Below are 23,831 nucleotides of genomic sequence, written 5' to 3' on the forward strand. Positions count from 1 at the left end.
CCGTTGTCCTGTAATGCCCTTATGCATTTGGCCAAGCCCTCTTAGCTTCTGTATTATTTTGGGGTCTTAGTTGATGTTTGGGGTGTGTGACATTACAAAACACATGGGATGTAGATTTGGATTGGGAGAGCCCCTGAATTGCAACACTCTGCTTTCCTCATCTGTAAAATGGGTATAATCTTGGAAGGGTAATTGTAAAGTGGTTTGCAGAAAGTGGGGTAACTGTTATTTGCAACAATCCTCCTGTAGTTTTATCTGCAAATGTCACTAGCTTTTGATTTACTCACTCTCACTTGTGTCTTCTTTTGTTCTGATACTGGCTCTGCTTTATCCCACAGGCTTTTATTTTTTTATTTTACTTTTTTTGAGACAGGGTCTCTCTCTTTCTGTCACCCAGGCTGGAGTGCAGTGGCGTGATCTTGGCTCACTGTAACCTCTGCCTCCCAGGTTCAAGCGATTCTCCCCACTCGGCCTACTGAGTAGCTGAACAGGCTGAGTGATCCTCCCGCCTCAGCTTCCAAAGTGCTGGGATTACAGGCATGAGCCCCCGTGGCCAGCCTTTTTTTTTTTGGAGGCAGGGTCTCACTCTTGTGCAGTGGCTTGATCTTGGTGCACTGCAACCTCTGCCTGCTGGGTTCAAGCAGATCTTGTGTCCCAGCCTCTCAAGTAGCTGGGAGTACAGGCCCCCGCCACCATACCCAGCTAATTTTTGTATTTTTTGGTAGAGATGGGGTTTCACCATGTTGGCCAGGCTGGTCTCAAGCTCCTGACCTCAAGTGATTCACCTGCCTCAGCCTCCCAAAGTGCTGGGATTACAGGCGTGAGCCACCCCACCTGGCCTGTCCATAGGCTTTTAAAGCACCAGGGCAGCAGGGCACTGGGTCAACAGGTATATCTGGGAATGTACATTTGGTTTCATGTGTAATAGGAAAGAGATTAATTAGGGTCGTTAATGTGGCCTAATACTAAATCTCAGGAAGCCTCACAGGACACATGAAACAAATCTTTACAACACATATATGTTTTCATGCTTCTGAACGTTTTGAAGACGTTTTGCCATGCTGGGATTTTTTTTTGTTTGTTTGTTTGTTTGTTTTGTTTTTGCTTTTGTTTGAGATGCTGTCTTATTCTGTCTCTCAGGCTCGAGTGCAGAGTGCAGTGGCGCGACCTTGACTCACTGCAACCTCCGCCTCCCAGGTTCAAGCAGTTCTCCTACCTCAGCCTCCCGAGTAGTGCCCGGCTCCTGTTTTTTTTTTTTTTTTAATTGTTAAATCAGAAGGGCTCAGTATTGCTGTGCCTTGATGGAGTTTCTAGTTGAGGGATCAGTGTCATTTCTGGGTCCCCATCAGAATTAACGTTCAAGCTATAAGGAGTTATGCAAAGTCATAGGTTAAATGATTTGGGAATAAAATGTCATTTGACGTGACAGAAATGAACCCTTAGAGGCCCACATTTCCACTGGGACTTGCTCTCACTTCCAGTTCTCGTGTTAAGTAATTTTATTAACTGAGGCAAGGAGGGGCATGCGGTGACAAGGGAAATATTTTTTGCTAACATTTTAATCCCAATCACAAAATTTATTGTGTGTGGCTTTATACGCATTTGTAGCTATAAAGCCCTGGAAGACGATGAAAGTAAAAATTAGAATGTGTTGTTTTTCTGCCCAGGTGTTATTTAAAGCATTGTATGAATTGTCAAAAAGATTAATTGTTGTTGCTTGCAGCTAAACAGATGATAAATTTTAAAATTATATTATTACTGTGTGTCAGCATAAAAGCTCTGTGTCCCAAGTGTGTCACCTTTTTCTGTTGCTGTTGACAAGGTTCACATTTTATAGCACACCGCCAGAAGGTGTTGACATATATTCAGATTACTGATTAAATGTTTTTAAAACGTGCCACTCAGAAACTAACCCTGATGTTCTATGAAAGAGTCATTTTTCGGAGTAAGATTTTTTTTTTTCCTTCATCATTAACATGGAGGAAATGTTAAACACTGACATTTTAAAAAATGAACCTGGGACTGGCGTGGTGGCTCATGCCTGTAATCCCAGCACCTTGGGAGGCTGAGGTGGATGGATCACCTGAGGTCAGGAGTTCGAGACCAGCTTGACCAACATGGAGAAACCCTGTCTCTACAAAAAAAATACAAAATTAGCTGGGTGTGGTGGCACCTGTAATCCCAGCTACTCCGGAGGCTGAGGTAGGAGAATCACTTGAACCTGGGAGGTGGAGGTTGTGGTAAGCTGAGATCGTGCCATTGCACTCCAGCCTGGGCAACAAGAGCAAAACTCCAGTCTCTAGATACATACATACATACATACATACATACATACCTGGCCGGGCATGGTGACTCACGCCTGTAATCCCAGCACTTTGGGAGGCCGAGGCCAAGGCAGGCAGATCACAAGGTCAGGAGTTCGAAACTAGTCTGGCCAATATGGCGAAACCCTGCCTTTATGAAAAATACAAAAAATTAGGCAGGTGTGGTGGCACATGCCTGTAATCCCAGCTACTCAGAAGGCTGAGGCAGGAAAATTGCTTGAACCTGGGAGGCGGGGGTTGCAGTGAGCCAAGATCATGCCACCGTACTACAGCCTAGGTGACAGACCGAGACTCCATCTCAAAAAAATAATAAAAAATAAATAAACCTAATGTTATTGCACTTTCCCATTTCAAATTGCAGCCAGCAAAGAAAACAGGCATTAGAATTCCCATTTCTTCTCTTCTCCTTCCTGGGAAGGGCAGCAACAACCATACCCAGGGTGGAAAAACAGCACCAAGGCTGGGCGCGGTGGCTCACGCCTATAATCCCAGCTCTTTGGGAGGCCAAGGCGTGCGGATCACCTGAGGTCGGGAGTTCGAGACTAGCCTGACCAACATGGAGAAACCCCGTCTCTACTTAAAATTAGCTAGGCATGGTGGAGCGCACTTTTAATCCCATCTACTTGGGAGGCTGAGGCAGGAGAATCACTTGAACCTGGAGGCGGAGGTTGTGGTGAGCCGAGATTGCGCCATTGCACTCTAACCTGGCCAGCAAGAGCAAAACTCCATCTCAAACAGAAAAAAAAAAAAAAACAGCACCAAGGAAGGCGCTAAATGGCTACTTGTAAACACTCCAGGTTGGACACTGGACCCATGACGAGGAGGCGAGGCCCGTCCTGTGGTGGTGTTTGCAATGGGAAGTCTGAGGCTTTGACTCCCTCAAGTTTCCAGGCTAACACACACAACTCTTCCCAGCAGCTGAGGGGCCCTCAAGCCTTGATGTCCCTTTCACAACGTAACGTTGAAGGACCCCACTGGTCTTGGCTCTTAGCGTTTTGTGGATGGAGTGAACCAGTCTTCAGAGAACTCAAATGTATATTTGCTGCAGGGAGTGATAAGTAAACATAATACCTCAAGAATCAACATTTGAATGCTTTTCTTTTTGGCGTTAAGGTATAATGGGACACTGGCAATACACACTGTCTGTCTGAACACAGCATGAAAGAACTTGAAAACAAATGATTTAGTATTCATTATGGAAAAGTTGGATTTTTTTTCCCTCTCTGATTGTCAAGATCTCTTTGTTGATGTCAAGTTTTGGAGTGTGAATTTTTCTTCTCCACGCAGAGGAAGTTGACGTTGGTTCAGTGATGTTACAGAGGATGCTCTAAGACAGCCAGGAGCCCAGGCCGATTGTCACTTCATCCCAGCATGGTGCAAGGTTAGAGATGTTGCAGTGACAGCCTTGGGTGCCCTCAGGGGCAACCAAGTCTCTAAATAATCTCTGTGACCAAAAGTATATAGGAGGTTGCAAATGGCCCACAACAAAAGTAAAGATAGCTGCCATTTCCCAGAACTTAATGCATGTCAGGAAATGTAACCTCTTTACATATATTGTCTCATTTAAGTCCAGTAAGATAGCAGCAGCTGTGGGGGGATGTGGTTTTTGTTTTTGTTTTGAGACAGAGTCTTGCTCTGTCACCCAGGCTGGAGTGCAGTGGTGTGATCTCGGCTCACTGCAAGTTCTGCCTCCCGGGCTCACACCATTCTCCTGCCTCAGCCTCCCAAGTAACTGGGACTGCAGGCACCTGCCACCACGCCCGGCTAATTTTTTTGTGTATTTAGTAGAGACGGGGTTTCACTGTGTTAGCCAGGATGTTCTCAATCTCCTGACCATGATCTGCCCACCTTGGCCTCCCAAAGTGCTGGGATTACAGGTGTGAGCCACTGCGCCTGGCCTGAGGATGTGGTTTTATTCCCATTTAACAAAGGCTTGAGTTTCACTTTTTATATATTTATTTTATTATTATTATTATTATTATTATTATTTTGAGACGAAGTCTCACTCTTTACCCACTCTGGAGAGCAGTGGTGTGATCTTGGCTCACTGCAACCTCTGCCTCCCGAGTTCAAGTGATTCTCCTGCTTCAGCCTCCCGAATAGCTGGGATTACAGGTGTGCACCACCTTGCCTGGCTAATTTTTGTATTAGTAGGGATGGGGTTTCACTGTGCTGGCCAGGCTGGTCTCAAACCCCTGACCTCAGGTGATCTGCCCATCTTGGCCTCCCATAGTGCTGAGATTACATACTTTACTTATTTCACAAAGGAGTGAAGTGATACCCTCTCTCCTGTGTAAGTAGCAGCCAACATTCAAACCCAGGCGTGTCAGACTTTAGAGCCACACTGACATTCAGCAGCTACTTATTTATTGTCTACTATGTGTTAGGCATTGTTTTCGTCACACCTTTTATTTTTTGTTTTGTTTTTTGCTTTGTTGCCCAGGTGGAGTGCAGTGGCGTGATCTTAGCTCACTGCAGCCTCGAACTCCTGGCCTCAAGTGATTCTCCTGTCTTGGCCTCCCAAAGTGCTAAAGTGCTGGGATCACTAGGTGTGCACCACTCTGCTCAGCCCACATCTTTTTAAGTCTGCTTTTTAATCTAATTTACTTATTTTGGGGGTCTTAAAAAATTGGCTCACAGCCGGGCGTGGTGGCTCATGCCTGTAATCCCAGCACTTTGGGAGGCGAAGGCGGGTGGATCACCTAAGGTCAGGAGTTCAAGACCAACCTGACCAACATGGTGAAACCCTGTCTATACTAAAAATACAAAAATTAGCCAGGCATGGTGGTGCATGCCTGTAATCCCACCTACTCAGGAGGCTGAGGCAGGAGAGTCACTTGAACCTGGAAGGCAGAGGTTGCAGTGAGCTGAGACTGCACCACTGCACTCCAGCCTAGGCAACAAGAGTGAAACTCCGTCTCAAAAAAAAAAAAAAGAAAAGAAAAGAAAAGAAAAAATGGCTCACTATTGAAAAATGAAGGCTCATGCAGAATGCTCCGCAAGTTCAAGATAAAACAGAGCTCTGAGAGCCTGGAGGCTTTTTGCCTTAAGGGGCGAGGAGGAAAAGGATTAAGATGCTCCTTGGAAAATAGCCCTTTCTGGCTCCATCTCCTTTACTGTGGTCACCTGCACATGCCTTTAGTTCTTTTGGATTTATGTCTAAGCACGTTGCTCTGCTTCATAAGAAGCTGACAATATCAGTTACCTTCCTGGAGGTGAAGTAGAGACAAAGGGGGCTGGGCGAGTAAGAATACTTTCCATCATGAACTCCTGGTACCTGTCGGAACCACTTGAATATTGTATCTTTTCAGAAGAAAGGGGTGCTATATTCATTGTCCTAGACTATCAAGCACTTTAAAAGGCACTTCAGGTAATCTAGTTGAAGTGCAAATTTCACTGAACCCAGACTATTATGCAAACATGACTAGCTCTATATTTATTCTTTTATGTTGTGGCTTGCCATCCAATTTGCGTTTCCGGGGCTGGGCACGAGGTGGCTCTAGCCTGTAATTCCCGCAATTTGGGAGGCCAAAGCAGGCGATCTCCATTGTCCTTTTTTAAGTTTAAGTGACCATAGCTTCTTAGTATGATATCAGGTTTTTGTTTTCTTCCCACCTTGTCTTTGTTTTTTAGTGTGTGGACACCTTTGAAATTCGTTTTTTTGTTTGCTTTGAGACGGAGTCTCACTGTCGCCATGCTGGAGTGCAGTGGCACGATCTTGGCTCACTGCAACCTCCGCCTTCTGGGTTCAAGCAATTCTCCTGCCTCAGCCTCCCAGGTGGCTGGGACTATAGGCACATGCCACCATGCCCAGCTAATTTTTTGTATTTTTAGTAGAGACAGGATTTCACCATGTTAGCCAGAGTAGTCTCGATCTCCTGACCTCGTGATCCATCTGCGTTTGCCTCCCAAAGCACTGGGATTACATGCGTGAGCCACTGCGCCTGGCCGAAGTTAGTTCATTTTTTATACATGTCCTTTACACAGGAGATGTATTCAGAAAGATTATCTGTATTTTTTCCTTTAAACAATGCATTTGTTTGTTTGCTTTATTTGTAAGCTCATCTCCTGGGTTTAGAGCAGAATGAAAAATTTGACCTTAATCTTATCTACTGGTTGGAAACTCCTACTTTTATGTCAGCAAGCATAAAAAAGCTTGTACACATAAGATAATGTATAGCGTGCATAAAGATTTATAGAATACTTTTGTCTCATAAATTTCACAGTTATAAAACAAAACCTAAGCTTATGCATGTAGATATATTGCTGTGTTTGCAGTTGTCAGTGACTTCTAGAGAATGTGATTGCTGTAAAGGAAAAAGGCACCTGTGGAAGTTATTTATGTAAAAGTTACATAAGTAAAGACTCAAGCCATTAACAAGAGAGGGAGACTTCTTTATATTGTTAATGACTTTCAGATCTTTCTTCTGAATGAGGGTTGTCACGCTGAATGAGTGCTGTCATTCATTTCCTGCAAGCCGTCAGATATCTTTTTCCTTTATCTGACACATTTCAGGAAAGAGTAAGGGAAAGATTTATTTATATTACTTTGATGGTTTCATTTTCTTTGTGGAAGTCCAGTGACCCAGTTATAGAGATGTTCTTGGAATATATTACTTTGATGGTTACTTTCTCTTTTTGGAAGTCCAGTGACCCAGTTATACGGATGTCCTCAGAACATTTAAAGTCTAGTTCTGAATTATAAAATAGCCCAGTTGCCATAGGTTGATTTCCTGTAAACCTAAATCATAATTGCAAATGAATTTGGATGCTAATTAGGACTCATATAATGATCATATCGATTTATAACTTGTCTAACAACAATGCATTCCTTTCTTTGCTAGGTTATGTATTTACATTATGACCTGTGAACGGGGAAACTGGCCTGTGTTGAGTACTTTCTATGAGCCAGGTGCTCAACTGTGTACAAACTTAGAAGAACCAGGTGCACACGCCAGGGTTGGGGGCCGTTTGACAGTCAGCATTCAGTCGTGTGTTGTTTAAGTTGATGTAATTAATTTAAAAGGAAGTAGCTCATGACAGTAGCACATTTCATTGTCCTAGAATATTAAATACTTTGTTGTCAACAGACGGCTTCTTTCATATGCAGAGGTCATCTTGAGCACGGATCTTAAGCATGGTCTTTAATCCTTCCTAGCATCCTGCATGAGCCAAACTTAGACAAAAAACAAGGCAGCTCTTGGTTATCTAGGGCAATTTGAAACCTCAGCTACCTCCAGTGTGTCCAACACACTGCAGTTATGCATCTAGTTACAACGTTATGTTTGCAAAATTATGTTTAAGCAAACCACAATGAAAGCATTAAACATAGAATAACTATGATCCAGCAATTTCACTTCCAAGCATATACCCAAAGGTGTTGAAAGCAGGGTCTCAGATACTGATACACCCATGTTTATAGCAGCATTATTCATGATAGCCAAAAGATTGAAGCAAGCTAGGTGTCCATCAACAGGTGAATGGGTAACTACAATGTGGTGTACACACACACGAAAGAATATTATTCAACCTTGGGCTGGGCGCGGTGGCTCAAGCCTGTAATCCCAGCACTTTGGGAGGCCAAGACGGGTGGATCACGAGGTCAGGAGATCAAGACCATCCTGGCTAACATGGTGAAACCCCATCTCTACTAAAAAAAAAAAAAAAAACTAGCCAGATGTGGTGGCAGGCGCCTGTAGTCCCAGCTACTCGGGAGGCTGAGGCAGGAGAATGGTGTAAACCCAGGAGGTGGAGCTTGCAGTGAGCTGAGATCCGGCCACTGCACTCCAGCCTGGGCCACAGAGCGAGACTCCATCTCAAAAAAAAAAAAAAAAGAATATTATTCAACCTTAAGAAAGGATGAAATTCTGCCAGGTGCGGTGGCTCACGCCTGTAATCCCAGCACTTTGGGAGGCTGCAGTGGGCAGATCACCTGAGGTCAGGAGTTCGAGACCATCCTGACCAACATGGTGAAACCCCGTCTCTACAAAAAGTACAAAATTAGCTGGGTGTAGTGTCACATGCTTGTTATCCCAGCTACTTGGGAGGCTGAGGCAGGAGAATTGCTTGAACCTGGAAGGTGGAAGTTGCAGTGAGCCAAGATTGTGCCATTGCATTCCAGCCTGGGCAACAAGAGCAAAATTCCGTCTCAAAAAAAAATGAAAGAAAGAAAGCATGAAATTCTGATAACTGCTATAACACAGATGAACCTTGAAGATATGCTGAGTGAAATAAGCCATACACAAAAGGACAAATATGTGATTGTACTTATATGAGGTATCTAGAGTAGTCAAATTCACAGCACGGAAATTAGAATGGTGGTTATCAGGGGCTGGGGGGAAGGAGGGAATGGGGAATTGATGTTAGTGGGCTTACAGTTTTGGTGGGGGATAATGGGAAAGTTCTAGAGATAGATAGTGGTAGTGGATGCACAACATTGAAAGGACAAAACTGTATACCTGAAAATGGTTTAAATGCTAAATTTTATGTTATGTATATTTTGCCCCAATTTTTTTTTTTTTTTTTTTTTTTTTTGTTAGAGTTTTGCTCTTGTTGCCCAGGCTGGAGTGCAATGGTATGATCTCGGCTCACTGCAACCTCTGCCTCCCGGGTTCAAGCAATTCTCCTACCTCAACCTCCCAAGTAGTTGGGATTACAGGCTGGTGCCACCCTGCCCAGCTAATTTTTGTATTTTTGGTAGAGATGGGGTTTTACCATCTTGGCCAGGTTGGTCTTGAACTCCTGACCTCGTGATCCACCCACCTCGGCCTCCCAAAGTGCTGGGATTACAGGCATGAGTCACACCGTGCCCGGCATATTTTGCCCCAATTTCTAAAAACAACATAATAAAGACAAAGCCACTGGGAAGGATATAAAATGCCCCTGAGCCAAACACTGTATAGCCAAAAGAGCAAAAATACAAAAACTGTGCCAAGCTTCTTTGTCAATTCATTCTTCCTTCCTCCCTCCAAGACACTCTTGCCTGGTTTGCATCCTGAGAGTCTCCTGGGTTTCCAGTTATTTTGAGGTCATACTCACATAGGCACGGTGGCTGTGCTATGGTGGAGATGGCTTTTGGATTCCTCATAATTTTGAATTATCGGTGCCATGTTTTTCTGAGACCAAAACTTAACAGTAGAGTATTATCATGTGGAAGGTGATATGGAGTAAGTGCATCTTTCTTGGGCATTCAGTCTAAAGTCAGTAGTAAAGGGAAAATCACATATAGTCAAGTCCAAATTGCTTATGATGTTACAGTAGATCCACATGTCCCTAACTTGATTACCTGTTTTCCCTCCAGCACTACAGCACATCTCTGCTTCTTCAGCTGAGCTCCAGGAGAAGATGGCTACATTTAGAGTCAGACTGGAAGAAGAGAAGTATTTTGATATTGTATTTTATTTTTATGTATTTATTTTTTAGAGACAGGTTCTTGTGATGTCATCCAGACTGGAATGTAGCGGTCGCAGCTCACTACAGCCTTGACCTCCTGGGCTCAAGCCATCCTCAAGCCTCAGCCTCCCGAGTAGCCAGGACTACAGGTGCTGTGCCACCAAGCCCACCTAATTTTTGTATTTTTTTGTAGAGACGGATCCTGCTGTGTTGTCCAGGCTTGAAATTTGATTTTAAACACAGGCATCACACTAAGCCCCCAAGACAAGATAGAAGCTCACAGAACCTTGACTATCTGGAATGACTTTCACAGAGTGACTTCATCTTTTTTCTCACCCTCAACGAGTAACGTGCAGGCTGAGCAGGTCCTACTGTTCAAATTATTTCTCTTCTTTAGGCTTTTTTCTTCCAAACACCGGTAGTTGAATTTGAATACTTTAAGTGCTAGTATTGTGCAATTTTATTTTATTTATTTATTTATTTTTGAGACAGAGTCTTACTCTGTTTCCCAGGCTGAAGTGTAGTGGCGTGATCTTGGCTCACTGCAATCTCCACCTCCCGGGTTCAAGCGATTCTGCTGCCTCAGCCTCCCAGGTAGCTAGATTACAGGCACGCGCCACCATGCCCGGCTAATTTTTTTTGTATCTTCAGTAGAGACAGGATTTCACTATGTTGGCCAGGCTGGCCTCGAACTCCTGACCTCATGATCCAGCCCCGCCCCCCCCCGCCCTCGGCCTCCCAAAGTGCTGGGATTACAGGCGTAAGCCACCGCACCCAGCCTGGATTAATGATTTTGAATGAATATTTACAATGATAGGTTTTATAATAAAACACATTAAAAAGTTTGAAACACTAGTTACTAGAAACAGTTCTCTCTGTAATGACAGTTAGTCATGTTGCTGCTGCAATGACAGTTGTCTTGCTGTGAGGCTATTGATAAAGCCTGGGGATTTGTACACTTGCCCATGGTATGCTTTTCCCAGGCTAGCTATGCAAATCTCATTTCCCTTACATTTGAAAGTCATTTCAGAATTGTTTCGTTAGGGTTGAGGCAAGCACAAATCATGAAAGCCTTTGTCTTCTACCACCGAACACAAGATTCTGTTGGACCTACAACCGATATGCTTTCAGCTAGGTTCCATTTAGCATTCACCCTGGACTTAGGAACTCTACAAGAGTGCTGGGTGTTTTTGTTTGTTTGTTTTGTTTTGTTTTTTTGAGACAGAGTCTTGCTGTGTCACTCAGGCTGGAGTGAAGTGGCGCTATCTCAGCTCACTGCAACCTCCACTCTCCGGGTTCATTCTCCTGCCTCAGCCTCCCAAGTAGCGGGGATTACAGGTGCCTGCCACCACACCCGGCTAATTTTTTTGTATTTTTAGTAGAGATGGGGTTTCACCATGTTGGCCAGGCTGGTCTTGAATTCCTGACCTCAGGTGATCCACCCACCTTGGCCTCCCCAAGTGCTAGAATTACAGGTGTGAGCCACCACGCCTGGCCTGAGTGCTGGGTGTTTTGGACAGTGGTCCCACCTTACTGTGTAGAAATTCTCAGTCATCCACCTAATTTGTTTATTTCCCATTCATATACTTCATTTATTCACTCATTCACTTGGCCATTTATACATATTTATTGATTTTGTTAAAAAGATATCTGAATGAATGGAACACTGAGATGATATACAGAGTAATGGACAGATAGGATATACAGTAATGGACCCATAAGAACCAGGTTCTGAAATTCCAGCTCTGAAATTCTACCAGCTGGTTGACCTTGGGCAAATTACTTAGCTTCTCTGTGCCTCATTTCTTCATTTATAAAATGAAGATCATAGGTTAAGAGGGTTAGATGAGACATTCATTCATAGTACCTGGCACACAGTAAGAGCCCAGTAAATACTAGCTGTTGTTATGGATTGAATTGTGCTGCCTCCCCACAAATTCATATGTTGAAGTCCTAACCACAAGTACTCAGAACGTGACTGTATTTGGAAACAGGGCCACTGTAGATGTACTTAGTTAAGAAGAGTGATTAGGCTGGGCGTGGTGGCTCACGCCTGTAATCCCAACACTTTGGGAGCCCGAGACGGGCAGATCATGAGGTCAGGAGTTCGAGATCAGCCTGGCCAATATGGCGAAACCCCATCTGTACTAAAAATACAAAAATTAGCCGGGCATGGTGGTGGGCGCCTGTAGTCCCAGCTACTCGGGAGGCTGAGGCAGGAGAATTGCTTGAACCCGGGGGGTGGAGGTTCCAGTGAACTGAGATCATGCCTCTGCCCTCTAGCCTGGGTGGCAGAGCGAGACTCTGTCTCAAAAATAAAAATAAGGACTAATTAGGTTGGGCACTAATCCAATATGATTATTGTCTTTATAAAAAGAGAAAGTTTGAGCACGGAGATAGACATGCATAGAGGGACAATGGCCATCCACAAGCCAAGGAGAGGGGCCTGGAACAGATCCTTTCTTCCCAGCCCTCAGAAGGAGCCAGCCCTGCTGACATCTGTTTCAGACTTCCAGCCTTCACAGCTGTGAGACAATAAATGTCTGCCAGTGAAGCCACTCAGTCTGTGGTTCTCTGTCACAGCAGCCCTGGCTGATGACATAGTGGGCAGCACTGTCCTCTGCTAGTGTGTTTCTCATTGACCTGAGAATCTGCCTTTGTCCATGTCCTGGCCATTGGGAGATACATTTGCTCCTTCTCAGCTTGCATCCCTGTCCTTTTCTTTCTTTTTCACAAAACAGCATGCAAAAAAGTTCCTAGCAAGAACGGGTGGTCCAGAAGTTCCCTGGCCATTTCATTCCTGTGTCTTCCTAAAAAGCTGCAGTTGAAAAGATAGAATTTGGTTTCTCTTACTTAGCACATTCTTCTCACTTTCTAAGCTTGATTTTTCTTTCTTTGAAGGAGTGTAACCCCTTCAAAATTAACTCCTAGAGATTGCTTACCCCTCTCCGAAACTTTCGATGAGGAGCGTTTATTTTGTAGACTCTTATGTGTGAATTCTTTCAATAAATAGGGGATGCAGAGAAGCAGCTTTGTGGAGTGAAGCAGTAGGAAAGAGCCTGTTGGGGACAGAGCCTCACCACCACATTTCCGTAGCTGGTTTCACTCTTACCTATTTTTAAATGGTGACTTGTGTTTTTATTTGTTTGTTTTTAAAGAAACTTGAGATTGGACAGTGTTTCTCCTTCCTCTCCAGAGGCCCAGAGCAATGTCGCAAGGATGCATTCTGGACGAGGCAGTCACGGGACCGCACATGGCATTTGTTCTTCCCAGGGACCGTCTGCTGTGTTTCTCTGCCCCAGTGGAGCTGGGGGAATAATAAAGCTGTTATTATTTATACTGCACAGCATTTTTTTCAGTGGTTCTTGTCATTGAGACTTATGAAGACAAGGTAGGACGAGAGGGAACTTGTGAGTTTTAATGCAGGCAGGGAAAAAAAGTAAAAGAGGGACTATATTTCCAGGGATATTGCTTTTTCCCAAACCCCTGCACTTCCCCAGTCCTTTTCTTTATCTTCCTTTCCCAAATGAGAGGTATCCTCCTTCTTCTCCAATGGCAGTCCCCCTAGTTTCTTCCCTGTCCTCGAGGAATCTTGGTACACAATTTAGCCACTCTCTCTCTTGGTTTTTGACTCTGTCCCATTGTGGAATTCTTACCCACAGCTTACAGTGAGGTTTTACATACATCTCTGCCAAAGATGAAGTGGAAAATAACCTTTGCTTTGTCAACACATCTCCTTCAAGCTATCGACAAGTCTCCCAGCTTCTCTTAGTGTCTGACTTTTTGTTGGTGTTGTTTTGAGACATAGTTTTGCTGTTGTTGCCCCAGATAGAGTGCAGTGGTATGATCTCGGCTCACTGCAACCTCCGCCTCCTGGGTTCAGGTGATTCTCATGCCTCAGCCTCCTGAGTAGCTGGGATTACAGGTGTCCACCACCACACCCAGCTGATTTTTGTACTTTTAGTAGAGTCTCACTGATTTCAGGAGTGAAGCTGCAGACCTTCGCTGTGAGTGTTAAAGCTCTATAAAGGCAGCGCATCTGGAGTTGTTTGTTCCTTCTGGTGGGTTCATGGTCTTGCTGGCCTCAGGAGTGAAGCTACAGACCCTCGCGGTGAGTGTTACAGTTCATAAAAGTGGCGTGTCCAGAATTGTTAGTTCCTTTCATCTGGAGTTGTTCATCCCTCCTGGTGGGTGTGTGGTCTTGCTGGCTTCAGGAGTGAAGCTGCAGACCTTCGTGGTAAGTGTTACAGCTCATAAAGGCAGCGTGGCCCCAAAGAGTAAGCAGCAGCATGACTCATTGTAAAGAGCTAAAGAACAAAGCTTCCACGGTGTGGAAGGGGAACCCAGTGGGTTGCCACTGCTGACTCAGGCAACCTGCTTTCATTCCCTTATCTGACCCCGCCCACATCCTGCTGATTGGTCCATTTTACAGAGAGCTAGCCAATTGGTCTGTTTTGACAGGCTGCTGATTGGTACATTTAAAAACCTTGAGCTAGACACAGAGTGCTAATTGGTGTATTTACAATCCTTTAGCTAGACACAAAAGTTCTCCAAGTCCCCCCTAGATTAGCTAGACACAGAGCAGTGATTGGTGCGGTTATAATCCTTTAGCTAGACACAGAATGCTGATTGGTGCGTTTACAATCCTCTAGCTAGACAAAAAAGTTCTCCAAGTCCTCACCCAACTCAGGAGCCCAGCTGGCTTCCCTCAGTGGATCCAGCGCAGGGGCGTCAGCAGAGCTGCCCGCCAGTCACTGCATGCCCTCACTCCTCAGCCCTTGGGTGGTCAGTGAGACCTGGTGCCTGTGGAGCAGGGGGTGGTGCCCATCAGGGAGGCTCAGGCTTTGTGGGAGCCCATGGTGGGGGCGGGGGCTTGGGCATAGCAGGCTGTAGGTCCCGAGCCCTGCCCCGTGGGGAGGCGGCTGAGGCCCGGCGAGAATTCGAGCCGGGCTCAGGCGGGTGGGCAGTGCTGGGGTATCCGGTGGACCCTCCACAGCTGCTGGCTGAGTGCCAAGCCCCTTACTGCCCAGGTGGGCAGCGCCGGCCCAGCCTGCGCCCACCTGGAACTTATGCTGGCATTCAGGTCGTGCTGGCGCCCGAATGCCACGTGCAGCCCCGGTTCCCACCGGTGCCTCTCCCTCCACACCTCCCTGCCAGCAGAGGGAGCCGGCTCCCTCCTCAGCCTGCCCAGAGAGGGGCTCCCACAGTACAGCGGCGGTCTGAAGGGCTTCTCAAGTGCGGCCAGAGGTGCCCAGGCCGAGGCGGCGCTGAGAGTGAGCCAGGGCTGCTAGCACGTTGTTACCATTCACTTTTGTTCCAGCCCACTGCCCTGCGTTCATAGGTACCAGGAACCTCTAGTTCCTCAGCTTTTCCAGAGTTCTGTGGGTAGAATTAAGTTTGATGCTTTTGGCCTGTCATGTTTCTCAGGTCTCGGGGCTGCAGGAAGTTAGTAGCCAATGTTTTTTTTTTGAGACGGAGTCTTGCTCTGTCACCCAGGCTGGAGTGCAGTGGCCGGATCTCAGCTCACTGCAAGCTCCGCCTCCCTGGTTTACGCCATTCTCCTGCCTCAGCCTCCCGAGTAGCTGGGACTACAGGCGCCCGCCACCTCGCCCAGCTATTTTTTTGTATTTTTTAGTAGAGACGGGGTTTCACCGTGTTAGCCGGGATCGTCTCTCGATCTCCTGACCTCGTGATCCGCCCATCTCGGCCTCCCAAAGTGCTGGGATTACAGGCTTGAGCCACCGCGCCCGGCAGTAGCCAATGTTTTCACCTATTGATCCACTCTCCATTTTCCAGTGGTTTGTTAACATATCTTATAAGGGATTGCTTCTTCTGTTATATCTGTTTCTGTGGATCTGTATTCCTCCCCTCTTCATTGTGGGTTTTAGAAAGAAAGCAGAGACAAATACTAATAATCTGCCATGTTATTTAGCAAACTTTATAAACTCTTTTTTAAATTATGAATGAGTATTGAATTTTATCAAATGCTTTCTCTGCATCTCTTGAGATGTTCAAAAGGCTTTTCTTTTCTCATCTGTTAATGAGGTGAACAATAATAACATGTTTTGTCATGTTAAATTGTCCTTGCTTTATTGCTGTAATTTTTTTTTTCCTTCAGAGACAAGATCTAACTATGTTGCTCAGGCTGGGCTGAAACTCCTGGGCTCAAGTGATTCTTCTGCCTCAGCCTCCCCAGTAGCTGAAAGACTGGTGTGCACCACCATGCCCGGCAGACATCATTTTTCAGTTTGCTGAAATTCAGAATTTTATGGAAATGTAAAATTGAGAGTGGCCTATACTTTTCTTTCTTTTGTTTTTTTGAGACGGAGTCTCACTCTGTCGCCCAGGCTGGAGTGCAGTGGCACAGTCTTGGCTTACTGCAAGCTCCGCCTCCCGGGTTCATGCCATTCTCCTGCCTCAGCCTCCCAAGTAGCTGGGACTACAGGTGCCCGCCACCAAACCCGGCTAATTTTTTGTATTTTTAGTAGAGATGGGTTTTCACCGTGTTAACCAGGATGGTCTCTATCTCCTGACCTCATCATCCGCCAGCCTCGGCCTCCCAAAGTGCTGGGGTTACAGGCATGAGCCACCATGCCTGGCCTTTTTTTTTTTTTTTTTTTTTTTTTTTTTTTTAATGGAGTCTTGCTCTGTTGCCCAGACTGCAATGTAATGGCGCAATCTTGGCTCATTTCAACCTCCGCCTTCCTGGCCCAAGCGATTCTCCTGCCTCTGCCTCCCAAATAGCTGGGATAACAGGTGTCTGCCACCATGCCTGAGTAATTTTTATATTTTTAGTAGAGACAGGGTTTCACCATATTATTGGTCAGGCTGGTCTCAAACTCCTGACCTCAGGTGATCCACCCACCTCAGCCTCCCAAAGTGCTGGGATTACAGGCGTGATCCACCACACCCAGCCTATACTTTTCTTGTTTTTGCCTCCTTCAGTTTTTATGCTTTTTTCAGAAATGAATTGGGAAAAAATTATGTGGGAAACTTTCCCTCTTAATTTCTTGAACTGCTTGTGTAAGATATGAATTATCTGTTTCTTCGGTTGGCATGGTGGCTCACGCCTGTAATCCCAGCACTTTGGGAAGCTGAAGCAGGTGGATCACCTGAGGTCAGGAGTTCAAAACCAGCCTGGACAACATGGTGAAACCCCGTCTCTACTAAAAATGCAAAAAGTAGCTGGGCGTGGTGTTGCGCACCTGCAATTCCAGAACCCAGGAGGCAGAGGTTGCAGTGAGTTGAGATTGTGCCATTGCACTCCAGCCTGGGTGACAGAGCAAGACTCCATCTGAAAAAAATAAGAAAAAAAAAAAGAATTATTCTTTATTTTTTTGAGGCAGGGTCTTGCTCTGTTGCCCAGGCTGGAGTGCAGTGGCATGATCTCAGCTCACTGCATCCTTTGCCTCCCAGGCTCCCAGGATCCTCCTGCCTCAGCCTTCCATGTAGCTGGGACTACAGGTACATGCCACCATGCCTGGCTAATTTTTGTATTTTTTGTAGTGATGGGGCTTTGGCATGTTGCCCAGGCTGGTCTCAGACTCCTGGGCTCAAGTGATCCTCCTGCCTCAGCCTCCCAAAATGCTGGGATTCCATGGGTGAGCCACTGTGAATTCACTGCCTTGAATAATCTGTTTCTTAAAGGTTTTTGTTAAAACTTGTTAGAAATTATCTATACAACTTGGGTGTGTATGTGTGTGTGTGTATCTGTCTTGACGACTAATGCAGTATATTTAGTAACATAGGATCTCTTCAGATTTCCTAGCTTTCATTTATTGAATTACAGTACTTTTGATTACTTATGTTTATCTGGAATATTGTTCACATTATCTGTTTTCAAATTTATTGCCATAAAGTTGATTTTAGCCTTCTCTCTCTCTGTCTCTTTTTTTTTTTTTTTTTGTAGAGACAGGGTCTCCCTAAGTTGCCCAGACTGGTCTAGAACTCCTGGGCTCAAGTGATCCTCCCACCTGGGCCTCCCAAAGTACTAACACTATAGGCATGAGCCAACTCTCTCAGCCTCAGAAGCTTTTCTAAACCTTTCCTAGGGGAATGGGGAGATAAGTAGGGGCCACTTAGGGAGTAAATGATTATGAAAAGGGACATAGGCTTTTGCAAAAATAGGCAGTAGCCCGTCTGGACCAGGTACCAAGTTCCAGCCTCTTCTAGGTTTCACTCCTGTTGCCTGTTAACCTCCCCTGATAGATTAAAAAAAAAAAAACCAAAAACAGCCCGGGTGCGGTGGCTCACGCCTGTAATCCCAACACTTTGGTAGGCCGAGGTGGGCGGATCACAAGGTCAGGAGATTGAGACCATCCTGGCTAACACAGTGAAACCCCGTCTCTACTAAAAATACAAAAAATTTGCTGGGCATGGTGGCGGGTGCCTGTAGTCCCAGCTGCTAGGGAGACTGAGGCAGAAGAATGGCGTGAACCCGGGAGGCGGAGCTTGCAGTGAGCCAAAATTGCGCCACTGCACTCCAGCCTGGAAGACAGCGAGACTGTCTCAAAAAAAAAAAAAAAACAAAAACAAAAACAAAAACAAAAAAACCTAGAGAGGGTTTTCATGACAATTGACTTCCCTTCTGGAGAATCTGCATTTCATTGGATAAGGGAGATTCAGGAAAAGCCCCTCTGTGCATTTGCTGTTTCCCAAATGCCTTCAGCTTGAAGTAACCAGCAAACCAATTCAGCATATTTGGGCTGGTATTTCCTGGACTCGTGTCTATGAGGCAGTGCTTCTTCACATGCTGTTCAAGTCTTACTAAATTTTTGTCCATTAGATCTATCCATTTCTGCTTCTGGTTGTGAATTTATCAATTGCTTCTGTAATTCTAATAATTTTATTGTTTATTTCAGATGTCTGCAATTTGAGAAATATTATTTCTTTCTGATAAAATGTTCTTTTTTATCATTAGATAATGATCTTCTTTATCCTAAGAATGTTTTTGTCCTACTCTCTATCTTGTTTGATATTAATTAATTCAGTCACTCACTCAGCAATACCTGTTGAGAACTTTTTTTTTTCCCCGAGTGGGAGTTTCGCTCTTGTTGTCCAGGCTGGAGTGCAATGGCACGATCTCAGCTCACTGAAACCTCCGCCTCCCAGATTCGAGCGATTCTCCTGCCTCAGCCTCCCCAGTAGCTGGGATTACAGGCATGCACCACCACGCCTGGCTTATTTTGTATTTTTAGTAGAGATGGGGTTTCTCCATGTCGGCCAGGCTGGTCTTGAACTCCCGACCTCAGGTAATCTGCGTGTTTGGGCACCCAAAGTGCTGGGATTACAGGCATGAGCCACCGTGCCTGGCCTATTCTTTTTTTTTTTTTTTAAAGATATGATCACCCTGTGTTATCCAGGCTAGAGTACACTGGTGAGATCACGGCTCACTGCAGCCTTCAACTCTTGGGCTCAGGTGACCTCCCTGCCTCAGCCTTCTGAGTAGCTGAGACTACAGGCAGGCGCCACTGAGCCTGGCTGATTTATTTATTTATTTATTTGTTTGTTTGTTTGTTATGAGATGGAGTCTTGCTATGTTACTCAGGCTGGTCTCAAACTCCTGACCTCAAGTGATCTACTGCCTTGGCCTCCCAAAGTGCTGTGATTAGGTGTGAGCCACCATGTCCAGCCAAGAACCTATTTTATGCCAGTCACATCAAGAAACAAAACAGGCATCACCTGACTCTCTCTCTCTCTCTCTATATATATATATATGTGTGTGTGTATATGTATATTTTTTGGAGATGGAGTTTCACTCTTGTTGCCCAGGCTGGAGTGCAATGGTGCTATCTCGGCTCACTGCAACCTCTGCCTCCCGGGTTCAAGTGAGTCTCCTGCCTCACCCTCCCTAATAGCTGGGATTACAGGTGCCCGCCACCACACCCAACTAATTCTTTGTATTTTTAGTAGAGATGGGGTTTCACTATGTTGGCCAGGCTGGTCTTGAACACCTGACCTCAGGCAATCCACCCACCTCAGCCCCACAAAGTGCTGGGATTACAGGCATGAGCCACTGCACCCGGCTTGACAATATCTTTTTATTTTGATCACCTTTTTATTTTTTACTTTCAACCATTCTGTGTCCTTCTGTTTTAGGTGTATCTTTTATAAACAGTATTTAATTGAAACTTTTTTTTCTTTAAATTTAATCTTGGTCTTTTAGCAGGGATATTTAATCTGTTCACATTTGTTATGATTGCTAACGTAATCAAATTTGGTTTTACTACCATATTTTACTAATTTTATATACTGTGCTGTTTACTTATTTGTATTTCCCCTCTTTTTTTGCTTTTCATTGTACTTAGTTCTCTTTATTTTATTTATTTATTATTTATTTATTTATTTTTTTGAGATGGAGTCTCACTCTGGTCGCCCAGGCTGGAGTGCAGTGGCGCGATCTCAGCTCACTGCAGCCTCCGCCTGCTGGGTTCACACCATTCTCCTGCCTCAGCCTCCCGAGTAGCTGGGACTACAGGTGCCCGCCACCACGCCCGGCTAATTTTTTTTTGTATTTTTAGTAGAGACGGGTTTTCACCGTGTTAGCCAGGATGGTCTCAATCTCCTGACCTCGTGATCCGCCTGCCTCGGCCTCCCAAAGTGCTGGGATTACAGGCTTGAGCCACCACGCCCGGCCTATTTTTTTTAATTTTTTTTTTAGTTTTATTATTTTATTTTATTATAGTTTTTCTTATTTATTCTACTTTGTTTATTTCTTCCTATTGATTTGGAAAGTATACATTCTGTTTTTTTTGTGTGATTACATTTATAATTTAATATGCATATTTTATTTGAGTCTAAAGCTAATGGATATATCTTTGCTCTCCTTCTGATCAAAATGTCTCGGAATATTTTGGCTCTGATATTCACTCGAGTCTTTCGTGTTACCTGTGTAGCATGTTACCAGAGTCTAGTACTTAACTTTTTGGTTTTTTTTTTTTTTAATACTTTGTTTTAAATGAGACAACATGCCGGGCGCGGTGGCTCACGCCTGTAATCCCAGCACTTTGGGAGGCCGAGGCGGGCGGATCACAAGGTCAGGAGATCGAGACCACGGTGAAACCCCGTCTCTACTAAAAATACAAAAAATTAGCCGGGCGCGGTTGTGGGCGCCTGTAGTCCCAGCTACTCGGGAGGCTGAGGCAGGAGAATGGCGTGAACCCGGGAGGCGGAGCTTGCAGTGAGCCGAGATCGCGCCACTGCACTCCAGCCTGGGCGACAGAGCAAGACTCCGTCTCAAAAAAAAAAAAAAAAAAAAAAAAAAAAAAAAATTAAATGAGACAACATTATGATTGATATTACTGGCTTATTTAGATTTACTTACGTGTTTAGAGCCTCTCTGCTCACCATTGCTCCTTTGGATCCCACTGTTTTCTTTTGGATTGAGTCTTTTATCCTGAAATATAGCATTGGTCACTTCTCTCAGTAAAGGTCTAACAATAGTAACTTTCTTCAGCCTTTTTCTTGAGAACGTGTTTATTTTGCCCTTCCTCTTGAATGATTGCTTAGTTGTGTTCAAGGCTAAAAGCTATATTCTCTCAATACTTAGTTGCGTTCAAGGCTAAAAGCTATATTCTCTCAATAGCCGCAGGCTCTTGTTTTACTCAATACTTTGAAACACTATTCCATTAATTTTGGGTTGATTTTGCTGCTTAGTAACATTCTACTGTGCAGAAAAATTGTTCTTTTTTCACGGGTAATCTGTCTTTTCTCTCTATGTGTTCTAAAGCTTCGCTATTATGTGTTAGGTGTTGATTTGTGATTGTTTATCTGGCTCCTGACTATGCTGTTCAGTCTGATAATTTAAATGCTGCTTTCCATTCTGAAAACATCTCAGTCATAAGTCCTCATTCTTTCTATTCTCTCTTTAGCATTTGTTGTAAGGTCTCATGTTCCCTGGTTTCTTAACGTCTTCCATCTCCTACCTCTCTGTGCCATGTTCTGTATGATTTCCCTGCATCCATTCTGTAGTTCCCTAATTCTTTTTTTTTTTTTTTTTGAGATGGAGTTTCACTCTTGTCGCCCAGGCTGGAGTGCAATGATGCGATATCTGCCCACTGCAACCTCCGCCTCCTGGGTTCAAGCGATTCTCCTGCCTCAGCCTCCTGAGTAGCTGGGATTACAGGAGCCCACTACCACGCCTTGCTAATCTTCTGTATTTTTAGTAGAGGCGGGGTTTCACCATGTTGGCTAGGCTGATCTTGAACTCCTGACCGCAAGTGATCCGCCTGCCTCGGCTTCCCAAAGTGCTGGGATTACAGGTGTGAGCCATGACTCCCGGCCCCTAATTCTTTTATTGGCCATATATAATCTACTAATTTACTTATTATTTCAGTGACTCTGTTTTTGTCCTTCTAAATCTGCTATTTGATTCTCTTTCAAATTAATTTTTATTTTCAATCATGTCTTTTCTTTCAATGGTTACTGTTCCTTCTTGTATCACTTTAATAGCCCTAAAAATATATATCAGATTCTTTTTTAGGTTTTCACTTATTTCTAGTTCCCAGGTACCAATTGGCCCTCATGTTGTACTTGCAGACCCTTGGCATGGTAGGTTCCTGGCCTGGTTGGAATTTTTTATTGTGAGCTTATCTTCAGTAGGGGTTGTTTTTGCCTCTGGGAGTCCCTGTGCCCTGGATTGTGGATACATTTCTGGAGCACTGCTTTGCCTTTTTCTTCTGCAAACCAAGGCTCAGTTATTTTAAGGTCTTGAACAAGTTTTAATTTTTAATTTCTCTGTTTGTGATTTCCAACCCAACTGGGTGGTGTCAACTTAATCCCTGCATTTGCTCTTAGCACAGGCTCCTGATTCTGATGATTCACACAAAAGCTTTTGGTTACTTTTTAGAGCTCAAGCCAGACCTCAGGCCTCCTTGCTATTTCTTTGGTGAGCATGGTTCTTCCAGTTCCCTTTTCATGGACTGGGTAGCTTCTTAAGGGGTTTGGTTTGGTCCAGTTTCCCCCTCATCTTACACAGGCCTGGCTGGTGTCTTCTGTCCCCAGGGGTGTTGACACTCTGACCCCTACTTATTGTTTCAAGGGCTGACAGCCCTCGGTGGATACATCAGCTGGAGGTTTCCTCCCAGCCTGGAGATTCTGCTTTGTTTCTGGCACTTGGGAATCTCTCTTTCCTCTTTCTATCAAGCTGAGCTACACATTAAACCTCTTTTTTTTTTTTTAAAGTTGCTTTAGATTTTCCAATAGCTGTGTGTAATTTCAGCAGGAGTGGGTCTGCATCAACTCAGCCTGCCGCCAACCTTATCCATCTTTGTACTCTCCAACCCAGAAGAGTCACTGGTTCATACCAGATGCTGGATGAATGAATGAATGAGTGAATGAATGAATGCATTTTTCACTTAGAAGCAATATTCCAGTGAGCTGTGCCTCCTGCCTCTCCAGGAGCACTGAATCAGGCAGAATTCACTTTTCTTTGAGGTTATACTTGGAGAGTTCCCAGTGAAAAAATGAAGAGAGAATAGGACTTCTTCTATGCTTTTGTTTTAAGTCCCAGAACAATAGAAATGTTTAACTGCTTTGCACCGCTTGATACATGAAGCTGGACTGACGACTGAGTTCCCATGCCGTTTGCTGGTGGCTTCACACAGCATCATTACCAAGAGGACAGGACACTAGGCCTGCTTACTTCCCCCTTTCTCCCCTGTTTTAAGAAAAGTGTGCCTTTGATGAGATATAGCCGCAGGCTCTTGTTTTACATTTTACGTCAACTGCTGTTGTCAGAGGCTGGTTATTGATGCCATGCCCTGTTTTAATTCACACTTCTCTGCTAATCAATTACAGCGTTTATCCATTAATCAGGCGTTCTGACAGGGTCAATAACTGCTTTTTGGCTGTTGTGCAGGGCTGCACGTTATCAAGCCAGGAATAAGGCCCAGGAGCTGGCTTTAAAACACTGTGTGACTTTCCCAGGCTGGTGGACTTCCGGAGCAATAAACATCTAGTGGGGATTTCATATGGTGGGTTTTTCATATATTTGGTAAATGGGATTTTCTCAGTGAACACTTCATTAGCAGGGCTCAACGTTAGTGAAGTGTGGACAGGTGTGCTCTGTTTAAGAAAAACAGAAACATCAAAAGGTAATTATTGCCATCACATACC

The 23,831-nt window shown here is 44.7% G+C and overlaps 1 protein-coding gene across 10 annotated transcripts in view; it reads left to right on the forward strand.

Annotated features, from left to right (window-relative positions):
- The window catches only part of CLYBL (citramalyl-CoA lyase), a 280,991-nt gene that overhangs the window by 89,985 nt on the left and 167,175 nt on the right, over positions 1 to 23,831 (forward strand). For 3 of the 10 annotated variants that reach the window (XM_077973917.1, XM_077973911.1, XM_077973913.1), the window contains exon 2: positions 9,625 to 9,703. The exons of the other annotated variants lie outside the window; for them this stretch is intronic. In XM_077973917.1, coding sequence (XP_077830043.1) covers positions 9,669 to 9,703 — 35 coding nt within the window. In that variant the 5' untranslated portion in view covers positions 9,625 to 9,668. The remainder of the gene's footprint in view (positions 1 to 9,624; positions 9,704 to 23,831) is intronic. 10 annotated transcript variants of the gene reach the window in all.

The sequence above is a fragment of the Macaca mulatta genome, chromosome 17 (assembly GCF_049350105.2).
Source record: "Macaca mulatta isolate MMU2019108-1 chromosome 17, T2T-MMU8v2.0, whole genome shotgun sequence".
Lineage (NCBI taxonomy): Eukaryota > Metazoa > Chordata > Mammalia > Primates > Cercopithecidae > Macaca > Macaca mulatta.